At 53.2% G+C, this 14,158-nt stretch overlaps 3 protein-coding genes and 1 long non-coding RNA gene across 9 annotated transcripts in view; 3 read left to right on the forward strand and 1 right to left on the reverse strand.

Annotated features, from left to right (window-relative positions):
• Positions 1–16: 16 nt before the first annotated feature.
• Ap1g2 (adaptor related protein complex 1 subunit gamma 2) lies at positions 17–4,570 on the forward strand (the record flags this gene model as incomplete). Its single annotated transcript, XM_028892222.2, has 14 exons — positions 17–268; positions 642–846; positions 1,332–1,456; positions 1,590–1,731; positions 1,847–1,943; positions 2,123–2,199; positions 2,327–2,422; positions 2,937–3,017; positions 3,329–3,427; positions 3,578–3,633; positions 3,786–3,899; positions 4,065–4,205; positions 4,286–4,340; positions 4,421–4,570. Coding segments are annotated over exons 2-14 (1,437 nt in total), but the record flags the coding sequence as incomplete, so codon positions are not given.
• A 14-nt stretch (positions 4,571–4,584) lies between these two features.
• LOC119088526 lies at positions 4,585–5,174 on the forward strand. The gene is made up of 2 exons (XR_005092181.1): positions 4,585–4,718; positions 4,977–5,174. It is a non-coding gene; the product is annotated as an uncharacterized LOC119088526 (long non-coding RNA).
• Thtpa (thiamine triphosphatase) lies at positions 4,792–8,909 on the reverse strand. 6 transcript variants are annotated; one of them, XM_028892269.2, is made up of 3 exons: positions 8,659–8,909; positions 7,457–8,054; positions 4,792–6,397 (listed from the first exon to the last, which is right to left on the reverse strand). In XM_028892269.2, the coding sequence occupies exons 1-3, from the start codon at positions 8,702–8,704 to the stop codon at positions 6,037–6,039; spliced, it is 1,005 nt and encodes a 334-aa protein (XP_028748102.1). In that variant the 5' UTR covers positions 8,705–8,909; the 3' UTR covers positions 4,792–6,036. The 6 variants fall into 6 exon arrangements, with proteins under 6 accessions (XP_028748102.1, XP_028748104.1, XP_037064422.1 ...); XM_028892271.1 differs by lacking the exon at positions 8,659–8,909 and adding an exon at positions 8,512–8,652; XM_037208527.1 differs by lacking the exon at positions 8,659–8,909 and adding an exon at positions 8,468–8,652.
• A 2,206-nt stretch (positions 8,910–11,115) lies between these two features.
• Positions 11,116–14,158, forward strand: part of Zfhx2 (zinc finger homeobox 2) — a 31,773-nt gene continuing 28,730 nt past the window's right edge. The window contains exon 1 of the mRNA XM_028892268.2: positions 11,116–11,509. The gene's annotated coding sequence lies outside the window, so the exon portion shown is untranslated. The remainder of the gene's footprint in view (positions 11,510–14,158) is intronic.

The following is a 14,158-nucleotide window of genomic DNA, read 5'->3' on the forward strand; positions in this document are numbered from 1 at the left end:
CTGGTGGGGTGGGTGAAAAAGGAGGCCCCTTGGGGAGCCACAGTGCTGTAACCATTCTAGGCTCCTTTCCCAAAGTGCCAAAGACTTGAGGCCAGAGGTCAGAAATCTCAAGACGTCTCAGCGGGGCGGCCCTAGAGGGGCGGGGTCCCGTGGTAGAGGCGGGGAAGAGGGAAGGACCCGGACCAGGCACCAACCCCAGCTCTGTCCCATACCAGGAAGTGCTGGGTGGGTGGAGGGGGCAGAGAAGCAGAGTTGACAGCGAAGCCAGGTGAGGTTGGGATCGGGAAACTCATGCCTCCTGAAATGGGAAGGGGAGCAGGAAATCACGCAAAGGAAATAGCGCAGGGATCCAGAAGGAAAACGAGAGATAAGAAATCAGTCCGGGAAGGAAAGTGAGAAATAAACTGGGCTTCAGCGCAGGCTCACTAGAAACGGGCACGGGGTGGGGCGAGGACGCATGCGTAGTGGGGATGTCCTTGCGGGGCGGGATGGTGGCTTTCGGATTCAGGTGGGAGGTATTATGTGGGCACAGTTTTAGGGTGGTGGTGGGACTCGAGCCCTTAAAGAACTTGGCGCAGGGCAATTCTGGCTACCCGGCTGGCATATGTTAAAGCCTTTCCACTCCCGGGCTCTGCCCCCAGGATGGTGGTGCCTTCGTTGAGACTTCAGGACTTAATCGAAGAGATACGCGGGGCCAAGACTCTGGCCCAGGAACGGGAAGTGATCCAGAAGGAGTGCGCTCAAATTCGGGCCTCCTTCCGCGACGGGGACCCCCTGCAGAGGCATCGCCAGCTGGCGAAACTGCTGTACGTCCACATGTTGGGCTACCCCGCCCACTTTGGACAGGTACTGGCCACGGATAGCTCCAGAATTTGAGGAAGATGACCAGTGCCCCCCCCCTTGCGTATTTGTACCCCATTTGTGTTTCTCCAGTTTTTTTGTTTTGTTTGAGACAGGTTCTCTATGTAGCCCAGGCTGGCCTGGAACTGGCAAAAATCCCTGCCTTAGTTTCAGTGTTGGGGTTTTCAGGCACGCCCCACTCCGCCCGGCTAAATCCATTAGTTTCTCAGCCTTTTTATCCATTGCCGTACTGGTGATTCCTTAGCCAGCCCCGTTCTTGGCACCTCCCCAGCCTCTCCCAGCCTCCCTTCCTACACAGGTCCCTGAAACCTGCCTGCCGCCATCTGGATCTCCACTTAAACTTCTGGTTAAAGAGACGGTGATGAAATATGATTCCTCACAAGTTAATCTGGCTTTAAGGAGGATGTAGTCGGGAAAAATGAGTGCTGTGGTTTCACACTACCCTTCCTGGTCTGCCTCCTTCCCTGTAGATGGAGTGCCTGAAACTGATCGCCTCCCCCAGATTCACAGACAAGAGGGTGGGCTACCTTGGGGCCATGCTTCTATTGGATGAGAGGCACGATGCCCATCTGCTCATTACCAACAGCATCAAGACGTGAGAGGGTTCCGGGGCACTTGAAATCAGGGCGTTGGGCGAGTGGGAAATGCAAAAATCCCAGAGGGCTGCCTGCTATCAGTACTAGGAAGATTTTCTTCGGCTTGACCGACCATCCTTCCAAACCCTACAGTGACCTGAGCCAAGGGATTCAGCCAGTTCAGGGTCTGGCCCTGTGTACCCTGAGTACCATGGGCTCTGCTGAGATGTGCCGAGACCTAGCCACTGAGGTGGAGAAGCTGCTCCTGCAGCCCAGCCCCTATGTGCGTAAGAAGGTGAGATGTAGACCTTGAGACACTGGCCTCTCCGGAAGCTGTTCCCAAGCAGCCACATGCAAGAGGTGTGGAGTCTAACTTGGTGGCCCTCTCTGAGGCCCCTTGACTTCTGCAGGCTGTTTTGACCGCTGTGCATATGATTCGGAAGGATCCTGAGCTCTCCAGCATCTTCCTCCCACCTTGTGCCAAACTGCTCCATGAGCGCCATCATGGTAAGGAGGGCACAGGGCTCGCCACCGTCTGCTTCAGGTCTGGCTAGGAATAGATGAAGTGGAAAGCAGACCAGGCAATCCCGCTCTCGCTGGACAAGGGTGGTGCACACAGACAAACACACGTGTAGTAGACTGCCCCAGGGCCTGGCCCACCATTCACTGCCCCACCCTGACCCCAGGCATCCTGCTGGGCACCATCACGCTGATCACCGAGCTCTGTGAAAGAAGCCCTGCAGCCCTCAGGCACTTTCGCAAGGTGGGCTAGTGAAGGGGCAGGCCGCGGGGCAGGCAAAGGCGGGGCGGTGGGTGAAGAATTGGGACCGATGGTTGAGAAGAGGGGAGGAATGCCCAGACAAGGCTGCCTGTGCCCTTCTTCTCCCCAGGTCGTACCCCAACTGGTCCAGATCCTCCGGACTCTGGTGACGGCGGGATACTCAACAGAGCACAGCATCTCTGGAGTCAGCGATCCCTTCTTGCAGGTAGGCTGAGAGTTACTTGGAGCCCCAGAACGGGGAGGACTTCACAGGACGACCGTAGCCAGTAGTCACGTCCCATTTTGGCACAGTCCAAGTGATAGACTCAGGACGGCTTTAGTCATCCTGGGACTGGGGATGGGGCTGGAAGGAGGCTGCCAGAAAGTCAGAAAATCCAGTTTGGTAACCATATAAAAAGCCTGTTCCAAAGCCGGGTGTGGTGGCACATGCCTTTAGTCCCAGCACTTGGGAGGCAGAGGCAGGTGGATCTGTGAGAGTTCAAGGCCAGCCTGGGCTACAAAGCAAGTTCCAGGATAGCTAGGGCTACACAAAGAAACCATGTCTCAAGAAAAAAAAATCATAAAAGGACTCTCCAGACTCCCCTGACTCTACCCAAGTCTGATCTCCTCCAGGGCCCAAGGGCTCTGTGGAGGTGAGAGGGAGGAGTTGCCCACAGTGTTAGGTCTTTCCACCTCAGGCTCATGACATTATCCTATAAACCCCTCTAATCCAATCTCAGGTCCAGATACTTCGTCTGCTTCGGATCCTGGGACGGAACCATGAAGAAAGCAGTGAGGCCATGAATGACTTGCTGGCCCAGGTGAGAGGTACCCCTTAGGCATGTGGTTTCTTAGGGTTCATCAGCCCTGGACATTCCTCACATGACCACTTATCATGCTGAGGTCATATAATTGCCTTTCTGTGCCCCGTAAACCAATAAATTCCATGCAGGAAGGATACAGTCTGTCGCTGTGCTATTGCCCTAGTGGGTAGGCAGGTCCTAACATATAGTAGGGTTCATGGAACTTTGTTAGGGGCTGAAGGATGAACAGAGAACACAGCAGTCACCTTCCAGAAGTCACAGGGAGACTGGAGCCCTGTGCAGATGCCTCTCTCCCGCCATCCACACAGGTCGCCACCAACACAGACACCAGCCGAAATGCGGGCAACGCCGTCCTGTTGGAGACAGTGCTTACCATCATGGACATCCACTCTGTAGCGGGCCTCCGGGTACCATTATATACCCATGTGCTCTCCAGCCACGGTTCCACCTCCCCAGCTGGTCCTGGTCACTGGCTTTTCCCCAACACCCATCATGGAGGGGATCCCACTGCATAAGTGGCTTCTTCTCTGACCGCCGCCCCCTTCTTCTTCCAATAGGTTCTAGCTGTTAACATTCTTGGTCGTTTCTTGCTCAACCATGACAAGAATATTAGGTAACAACCCCCAGTGTCTGGCTAGATGGGACCACTGTACATCTGGCCCTCTGCATTCCCCAGTCTTGATCCATCTAACTCTCACCTATCCTGGAGGCAACACAGGGTGTCCGGGCAGATGTGACATGCATGGCCTCTCTTACTCCGACCAGGTATGTGGCCCTGACATCGTTGCTCCGCCTGGTGCAGTCCGACCACAGTGCTGTACAGCGTCACCGGTCCACTGTGGTCGAATGTCTACAGGAAACAGATGCCTCCCTTAGCAGGTAAGCAGAGGGAGAACAGGGCAGAGGACAGTGCCTGGTGGCTGAAACGCAAACCAGTGTAGTTCAAAGCAGCTGGAGTAAGAACTAAAGAAAAAGATGCCTGGGAACAATGGACCTAGCGCGGGGTGACCTGGGCCATCTGCATGGACACCTGTCTCCTGCCAGGCGGGCCCTGGAGCTGAGCCTGGCTCTGGTGAACAGTTCCAACGTGCGAGCCATGATGCAGGAGTTGCAGGCCTTCCTGGAATCCTGCCCCCCTGATCTTCGGGCTGACTGTGCTTCAGGCATCCTTCTGGCTGCGGAGAGGTGAGGTGACGAGTACCTGGGCGTCAGAGGGTGCGGCCTGGGGAGGGAGGGTGACAGGACTGATGAGTCACGTCCCCTAGGTTCGCTCCAAGCAAGCGGTGGCACATAGACACCATCCTGCACGTGCTGACCACGGTGAGGTGGGGTAGTCAGGGAGTCGGGCGGGAGTGGGCAGAGCTCACTGCTCTGACCTGGCCACATCCTCCCCTCTCCAGGCAGGCACCCATGTGAGAGACGACGCAGTGGCCAACCTGACCCAGCTGATTGGAGAGGCCCAGGAGCTTCATGCCTACTCCGTGCGCCGCCTCTACAGTGCCTTGGCGAAGGACATCTCCCAGGTCTCGCTCCCTTCTCCTGCTCAAGCTCCATGTGCGACCCCGGTCTCCGCTTCCCTGCTTTTAGGCAACTCTGAGACTAAAGCTACGCCTCACCTACAACCACTTTGGCCAGCCAGTACAGGAGACCTTTGAGGTGGACAACTTGCCTGTGGAGACCTGGCAGTAACTTGCTGTGGTTAGTGTCTGGCCAGGGTGTTTCCAGGCTCTTGGTGTCTTATTCAAGGAATGGAAATAAAGGTGTACATAAATTGCAAGTCGAAAGGCAACTTTATTCAAAAGCGAAGTGGCAGTACAAATCCGAATACACCGTGAAGAGCAGTGGCCACAGGACTCACGTCACTGCCTGGTGCTGCTCTGATTTCCTGGCCTTACGGGAAGGAGGTGGTCACTGCCAAGTGGCATAATTTGAATGGTTCTCTATTTTGATTGACAGGCTTGGATTCTGTAAGCCTTTCTTTACTGTGCATGACCCCTCCCATGATGCATCTGATTTTACTCATATGTTCATTCTACATAGGCACAGGATGGTAAATAGAAGATTTGCCTTAAAAACCCATCTTGATCCAATCAGCTCCCTATTTTCCATACTCGGGTATGTTCTAAAATGTTTGAATAAAAACTGTCCACCAAAGGGAAGAGTTTCTATGTCTGCTGGGGGAGGAGAGGCTTATTCCATTGTCTGAAGTGGGACATAAATGTAACTGAGTGCAGGTGGGGGGCCTAGGTGTGTTGTTAGAAGGATGTGTGCACACAGCACATACAGGTGAGGCTCCGAGGATGCCAAGTGCGTTGTCAGACGAGAGGCGTGTACAGCTCAAACCAAGCGGAGTTCCGGGTTGCTAAGCTGGGGCCTAAACTAGCCTGCCTCCTAACTGCCACGGCTCACCTGAAATCTTTCTGCACCCTCAGCTGGGAACACAGCCCTGAGGGCTGACAGCAGGTGGCACTCTGGCTCTGAATTTGTCACCACAATCTGAAGAGACTGCCTCCTGCCCGACAAATAATGAAAGCCTATGAAACCTGAGGTGGGCAGAAAGGTATATTTCGGCCTAGTGAGAAAGAAAATGTGTAGGAACAAGGGTAGAACCTTTTCCACAGAAGGATGACTTCCTGAAACCCCAGGAACCTGTCTCAACAGTGACAATTTTCTTTCTACCCCTCTCTGGGCTGGAGAGCAAAACTTATCTCTAAACTGCCACACAGGGCAGGCCGCCCTCTGGTCACAGTGACAGACCCAGCAGAATTTCCAGATTTCCAACACAAGTTCCCAACCATTTCCCCACCTTGTTGCTATTCCCTACACCCCAAGGCAGGGAAATCCCTGCCGCTTCCCCGCATCTCTAACTCAGCTGTAAGGCGGCTTCAGAGCTGCTGGCAGAATCAATGGCATCGACCACGGGAGGGGGGGGTGGCAAGGGATTTTCCTGTGCTTAACTACTGATCACGGCTAAGTGGAAATCCTATAAACACGAGCGGAAATCAATGGAGGCTGCTTAGCGGCCAGGGGAGAGGGGCGGCCCACAGATTGCATCTGACGGATGAGGGAAGCAAGCGGTGAGGGAGGGCTTGAGGAAGGGGAGCTGAGAAGGGGGGAAAGACCAGGCAGGACTGGAGACAAAAGCGGCCCTGTGGTGAGGGCAGGGGCACAGTGGGTCCGGGTGTGGATGGCGGCTTCCGAGAGTCCCCTTCCCTCCTAGAAAGTGAACCCTGCTCCCATCAAATGCTGTCAGGACGCTGAGGCCCCTGTGGCTTCGCCGGAACTGTTCGCTTCCAGCAGGCGCTGATAGTCCAGAGGCCTGAAGAGCTGTAGGTACACCATGAGCTTGGCGGGTGCCTTCTCCTGGGCTGGCACTCCTGCAGGTGAGGACAAGGAGGAAAGAAACAGATGCAGCCATTAAACCTGCTCACTTTGCTCCCTGCCCACCCAGCCTGGACTCCAAAGCTCCCGACGCAGTGCCAAGAATGCAGATGCCACCCAAGCAGCTGCTCTAAGCCACCCAGTCCCTTGTTGGACTGTAGAGGTGAGACCCCAAAAATCTACTCAGTTGGGGAGTAGCCCTGCGTGAGCCTCTCCTCCGGCAATGAGGAGCGGTGAGGAAGCACCCCGTGCCGTGAAGACAGGGAACCAACTCCTTTCACGTCTCACCCTCTCTCCCAATCGAGAGTCAAGCCCATCTAGGCAAGCCAAAGCTCATTAGCTTGGCAACGACCCACGTGCAGTGGAGTACAGAAGAAAACCAAACGCTGTGGGAAATAAAGGGGAGCAGGGACTGTGGACTGGCGGTCACAGGGCTCATTTCTAACTATTGCCGGTGTTGTTAATGGACACTGGCGTGCTGACCCATGGCAGGAAACTCCCTGTGTGGTTTCTAGGGAGGGTCAGCCCTCTAGGTCTCTCAGGACCTGTAGGGCGCACAAACCCTGAAGCGTGGGGATGAGCTGTCTCTATCAGAGGTAGGCATGGAAAAAGAAAAATCTGCCAAAGGACCCCCTTGCCCCTTACAAATGGAATGTTCCTGTCTTTCCTCCAAGCTAAAAGCACTGTCCAGAGGGTGTGGTTCCCTACACCTGGAATCCCAGCACTGGGGTGGATCACGAGTTTAAGGTCTTACCTGGGCTACATAGAAGACTGAAGAAAAAGCCAAGGGAATAATGAGGATGTAGGAAGTTGAAAGAGGAAAATGGAAGTGTGTGGGAAGGATCAAAACAGAGAGAGACCTGATATGCAGAACTGGGGGATTAAATGAGGTGATAGCTAGGAGAAAGAACGGAGACAAGGAGTAAATCCAAATTAGCTCCTATAGAATAGCAAATGATTTACAGACGTGTAAACAAACTGGAGCTTTGAGAAAGTTGCCTCCAGTGAGGTTGGATGAGAAGCAGGGACAGCATCAAAGAGCATGCCTCCCTCACCAAGCATGCTGCTGAGCACAGAAGGGCCTGTCGTCTCCCTCACCGAGCTTGCTGCTGAAGCTCAAGATCTTCTCTAGGGCAGCTCCTACTTCAGCCTTCTCACGAACCATGGCCTCTACCTCACCCACAGCATAGCCGAAGTCTGTCGAATCCAGATCCACTCTGAGCAGTGGCTCCTCCTGTTCATGGGCTCCAGATAAGGCCAGCTTCCAGGAACTTCGTGTAGTTATAAAACTAGCTACTTCCTGCAGCTTCAGGGGACCCAAGACGGCAGGCACACCTGCAGCCTCCAGCTCTCCAGTCCCCAGCAGTTCAAAGAGCTGGGCCACAATCGCAGATTCCGATGTGAGTTCCACATACTCATTGTGGGGTCCTGAGATACCCGCTCCTCCAGGGCATTTGAGCTCCCATCCACTACCTTCTCGTTGTCGCAGCCAGTGGTCAGACCGCATAAGGCTTAGCTCAGAAGTATCATAGTAGGTGTCTCGGAAGGTGACCCGGTGCTCCAGGATGCCCCCCAACTCCTGCAGCCTTTCCTCCGTGTCAGGCCCTGGGACAAACTTCCGCTCCACTTCAATCAAGCCCTGGGCCATGTTACCTGCAACACAGTTTGCAAAGAATTCACTGCGTGCTCAAGGGAACAAGCGGTCAGCAGAGCCCCCCCCCCCCCAGTCCTGGATGAACTTAAGAGGCACAAACACTGTCTCAGAGCTCTGCCTCAGTGACACAAGGTTCTACTTCGAGATTTCAGCGTGCTGCAATGGCGACAATCTCCAGTTAAATCCTAGTATGGATCATGTCTTCAACCCCAAAGGCTCCTTAGAAAGCCGGCCGTGATGCTGATGACCTTTCAACATCTTTTCTCTACACCTTGCCACCCAGGCCAGAGGTTCACCGCCCGGAATGTCCTGTCATTCTTCGCACAGCACGGACCAGCTGCACCTCAGAACTCTCTTCAAGACCCCAGGGTCTCCCTCTCCGGGGACCCGGAAATGGGGGAAGGGAACCCACGCTACACCCGCGAGGAATGCCGGGAGCAGTCCCCGGCTCCGGACCTTGGCCCTGGCTCTTGACGCGCGGGTCCGGTCCTAGCACCAGCGGCCATATTAGACCGGTATGGCGGGTGCCGAGGGCAAGCTAGGCCCTAGAGGTCTGCTAGGTTACGTGCGACCCAACCCGGTAGCCAAGAGGAGCGAGACCACCCTCTCGCCCGCTGCTCATCCTGGATCCTTCCTGGAGCCCGGGCATCGGCCAAGATCTCGAGCCTTAGCGTGAGCCTGGCACCCTGGGCCTGATGCATGATGGGAGATGTAGTTCCAAAGGGCCACCTCACCTTTCCATGCCCACCCGTCGCTATGGTGATCAGAAACATGCAATTAGTTGTTGACAGCGGGACTCTACCTAAGCTGAACAGGCGGGGGGTTAGGGGTGGCGAAGGTGAAGAGTAGAATGCAATGGAAACCCACTCCAGTCCCCAACCCCTCCCAACGTCAACTGTGGGTGGGCCTGATGAGACACGGCCACTCAGATACTGCAGTCTATGGCTGCCCACTAAGGGCTGGCCAGTGGTAATGGCCTGGCGCATGAGTGGAGTAATTCAGTTTAGCCACTTGGAATGTTTTTATGGTTTTATTTATTAATTAATTTATTTATTTTTGACACAAGGATCTCATGTAACCCAAACTAGCCTGGAACTCCTGATCCCCTTATAAAGTGAGTGCTGGGTTACATGTGTGAGCCATCACCATACCCTGCCTCTATCCTGGAATTTTAGAGGGAATCTAATACAAACTGGTACGAATGTTTAGGACAGAGGTGAGTGGGAAACTTTCTATCAGGGGAGGAAGTGATATTTTGAATGTGAATGGGAGATGTAATGGGGGAGCTGGAGCCATGGTTCAGCACTGAAGGACACTTGCTGTTCTTAGTAGAGGATTGAGATTACCTTCCCAGCATTTACATGGCAGATCACAACCTAACTCAGTTACCGGGGATCTGACGCCCTCTTCTGGACGCCTCGGGTACTACAAACAAAATACTGAGATTTTTTTAAAAAATTAATTCGAGGAGGGGGAAGAAGAGAAAGAGGAGGGGGGAGGAGGAGGAGGAGGAGGAGGAGGAGGAGGAGGAGGATGTGATGATGTGATGGGACTTTGACTGCTGGAGACCTAGGTGGAAGGAACTGCCGGGGTAAAGGCCCAAAAGCTAGCTACAGCCCCTCATCAGTGTCTAAGCAGACCGTGGCTTGAAGTACAGTTGAGGGGCAGGTTGAAAAAGGCTGTGAGTGAGCACCAGACTACGCTGTCCATCTCCAGCAGTCCTTGAGCTGGCTTTGTCCGGAGTCAGAGAAGTTGTCGGGCACACTTCTGTAACCCCAGCCTCCGGGACAGCCGAAGCAAGAAGTTACAGCTTGAGGTGAGCCCGAGCTACAGACTGATTTCCAGGCCATCCTGGAAAAGACAAACACAAAAACAAGCAAAACAAGTAAAAATAAATAAACACAGAAAGACATAGGAGTCACCCTCTGTCTGCTTTCGGAACCAAAGACAGACCCTTAACCTTACCTAATACTGTAGTGCATTTGTAGACTTTAATTTTGTCGGTGCCTCTGAGTGAGGACACTGCCAACCTCTAGACCTGCTTCCATGACAAGTGACAGGTACAACACCTGCTCCCTTATGTTTCTAGAAACGGGGGGGGGGGAGCGCATTCTGGGAAGGCCCCTATTTACAGGCATGGCATTTTGAACATGGGACGGCATTACACAAACTGGGGTTTCTGGTCTACTAGGTTGTATCTTAGAGAACACAGAAAATATCAGTGTTCTCTGGGCCAACAAGACTGAAAAGTAAAGCCAAAGACCCCAACTCTTCTCATTAGCCTGAAGCTCATCTGTTCCTTATGGGACTCTTTGGCAAAACTCAAAAGCCAACTGGTTCACATTGTAGACCATCGCCCTCCACCTCCCCAAGTCTCTGCTTTTTCAATGCTCTGCCTCACAATTATATGAGGATTGAAGATTCATTAACAAACACAACTGATACATGGTAGAAACTCAAGGTACTGGTTTCTTCCCCACCCTTAATTTCAGGGGTTTTTGCTATTGTTGTCATTTTAAGAAAAATAATGCTATAGCAGCTAGCTTGGGCTCTGGAATCAGGCCACTGAGGTTTGCATGATGGTACTATTGCTTATTGGCCTTGCCATCTTGAGCGGGTAAACCTTGGTTTTCTCTACTGTAAGATGAACTCCTGTAGACTCTGTTTTAGAATCTCAGAAATTAGAATATAAAGCATTGATCCGAAGGCTGTGGGCAGCTTACAGAAAACAGCTTGTTCTAATAGTGACTTAAAACAAAACACACTAAAGATTTCTGTAAGTGGGATAAAGAGGAGGGACCAGTGTTTAAAGGGACCTGTCCTTTTTGCAGGAATAGGGTAGACCCAGCGCCTGAGTCAAGGAAGAAGCCGCATGGCAAGGCTGGCCTAAGATCCTAGTCCCTACCCAGGTCTTGGCGTTCTGGGACGCGGGTAGACTTGGCGCGAGCCGTCTATAGAGGGCGGAGGCCTGTAGACTACATCTCCCGGCATGCACTGCGGCGGGCGGGTCGCTGCACCTGCTCAGTGGGGCTGCCCCGGGCGCCTGGGTATTGATTATTCCATTGTGTGGGACGCCTCGGCTCCAGCCAGTGAATGAGGCGGAGGAGTGAGGGCTAGAAGGAGGAGGGCGAGGAGGAGGAGGAGGAGGAGACAGGGAGCAAGCCAGTGCCCAGGGTGAATCAATGGAAACCCACTCACGAAGCCGGGAAAACACTTCAGCCGCAGCCAAATAGCATTGATTATTTTCTTTCACTTCCCTCACCGCCGTGAATTTATTTATTTTTCCATCTCCGTCCCCGACGCCCCGGAGCGAGCGCTGAAGGGAGGGAGGAGGAGGGGCAAAAAAGGAATCAACACATCGGAGAAGTCCCTTCCAAGAGCCGCCCCCTCCCCTCCCCGCCTCGCGCTGCTTGGCGGCCGCGGTTCGACTCCCGTCCCTGCTTCCAGCTGAGGTGTAAGTGCATCGATTTCCGATGCTGCTGGGTTGGGTTTTTTTTTTTTTTTTCTTTTTCTCTCTTTTTTTTTTTTTCTCCTCTGCCTCTCACTCTCCTTCCCTTCTACGCTCTTCCGAATCTCGAGATCGAGGAGAAAGGAGGCGCTGGGAGACTGCTACTGGAGGGAACGGAGAGGGACGGGAAGGGGCTGGGGGAGGGGACGCGGACGGACAGACAGCCGGGAAGAAGGGGACAGGAGTGTGGGGAGAAAGGGCGTGCGAGCCGGAATGGGGGAAGAGAGGCAGGGGTGGAGAAACGGAGAAGAGAAAGATATGGGCCAGCCGGACAGACAGAGGGTGGCGAGAGCCTAGACGTACCGCGCCGAGCTGTGCCAGGAACGGGGTTCCTGGAGGGAATGGGAGGCTGGGTGAGTGCAAGGCTCTGAGCTATAGCCGGGAGGGGCCTGCGGCGCAGAGGAGCTCAGCTGGCTGCGGGATGGGGGAGAAACCCGGGCGGGAAGGCTGATGGATGGGCTAGCGCGCCGGGGTGCGGGGTGGAAGCGGGAGTGGATACCTTTAATGTTCATTTTTGCCTGAAGTAGGTGAGGGGAGCCCCATTCGCGGTGAAGCATGCCTGCCCTGCTTCTCCTGCTACCCCGACTCTCTCCACCCGCTCTCCTAAGCCCCTCATCATTTTTTGAGCTCTGGACCACGCTTCTCACTGTGCCTGCGCCCCCACTGATCTGTGGTTGTGCCATTTTTCACTTGGCTCCCCACCCCATCTATATCCAGTTCTGTGTGTCACTGTCTTGACTGTGACACTTCTCATCGGAGTGTGATCCTTACGCGTACCCCTGTCCCTATGTGTCACGCCTAGACTGACTGACGGGTTCGGCCACCCACCGCTCTCCTTCAGGGTCTTGTCTGCACAACGGTGGCCTTTTCAGCTACTTTGGAGTTTGCTTATCAGCCATGATTGTGGTAGTCTAGGGTCAGGGGCCTGGAAAGTAGGGGGATGGAGCGGATGTGTCTACCCCCGTGACTCGAGTGCCCTTTCAGCATGGGCACGACAGCCTTCTGGTCGCCTTCAGCAGGGAAGCCTTGGAACTTCTGGCATTGTTGATCACCTCTATGCCATGTGCCTTTGGTCTCCAGCGTGTCCTCTGCTTTTCCAGGAGCTTTCCACCACAGACCTCATCCTTGCTGACTTAATTTTCCTCCCTTCCCCCACTCTACCATTGTATATACATTCTTTACACCACCAGTTCATTTCACCCCGTATTCGTATCCTTTAGCTGGTCAGCTCCCTTACACCGCCTCCATCTTTGTTCCCTTCTCTCCTTGGTCAACCAAAGTTGGGTTTTTGGTTTGTTGTTTTTGTTTTTTTGTTTTTTTTATCCTTTATCCTGTTACCCAGCATTTTAACCCTAGCAGCAGAAGATGCCACAAGCCAAGGGCTGGGTGAGAGATGGGGATTGTGTTTTGTGAAGGCACATAAAAAGGCCAAGAAATCAATTTAATGGGCTTCCAGGGGCATGTAACTCCTTCATCAGTCAGTTCCATTATGTCAGTTAACTGTCAACTTTAATTTTGTAAGGGGATGTTTCTCTAGCTCCACCCTGCCTGGCTGCCCCCATCCTTCAGTTCATTCCAGATACAGGTGGCTTTTTCTTCACTTTTGAGTTCATTTTCCTCATGGGATCCTGCTATTATTCTCTTTGAATTTGGCAACATTTCTTTATGAGGCAGGTTTTATTATTCTCAGAAAACCTATCTTATGCAAGGGCCATCATGTTCCTTCTGCCTAAAGAATGATCATCGTGAATAAAGGACGTGCAGAGTTTATCGTGGGTTTAAACCCATTATTATTTTTCCAGACCCCGGGAGCTTAAGAGATAAAAAGATGAGGTAGATATGTGCAGGCGATGGAAGGAAGGAGAGAACAGGTCCAGTAAACACATGGATTAAAGAAATGCATGGCCAAAGGAAACGATGAGAATCTGTCCGGGATGAGTAGAGAAGGGGAGGACCTGAGGAGCGATTAATGAAAAACTGAGAGAATTAATTAATAAGTATGAGCTAATAGCCATCCAGGAGGAAAGAGAAAGATGATGATAGCAGCATGAAATTAGCGTGGTGGTGGGGTGGGGGGAAGGGAAGAATGAAGGAAGAAGATGAGGTGGAAAAGACTGTGGTGGTACAAAGAAGGTAATGTCGTCGTCGTCGAAGGCAGGCAGGGGTGCAGAAGCAGGTCAGAGCTGCACAGAGCCCTGGGAAGGGAACAGAGGAGAGAGTGGGGTATCAAAGGAGACAAATGCCTCCAGTGTGAGGAGGACACAGCGCGACCAAGGCAAAGAGAGAGCACAGCAGGGGGGGAGCAATTTGGAAAAATGGCTCGGCAGACGACCACTGGGCCCTAAGAGAGGGATGCTTATGAGGAAAGAAATGACAGCAACCAAGAGCGACAGAAGAGGCTCTCACCAGCATTCACCCCGTCAGCCTCATCAGTCACTCTGTATTTTATGGCCAAGCAAGCCAGGAGAACACAGAAAAAGAGATGAAAAAGTAGGATTCCCATTTACTTCAAATGACAGGAACTTGAATCTTCCCAGCCCCCTGAGAACCAAAGACTTCAAGCCTCTGATGTCATAAATTGCTGCGTTGCCTTGG

The sequence above is a fragment of the Peromyscus leucopus genome, chromosome 9 (assembly GCF_004664715.2).
Source record: "Peromyscus leucopus breed LL Stock chromosome 9, UCI_PerLeu_2.1, whole genome shotgun sequence".
In the NCBI taxonomy this organism is placed as follows: Eukaryota; Metazoa; Chordata; class Mammalia; order Rodentia; family Cricetidae; genus Peromyscus; species Peromyscus leucopus.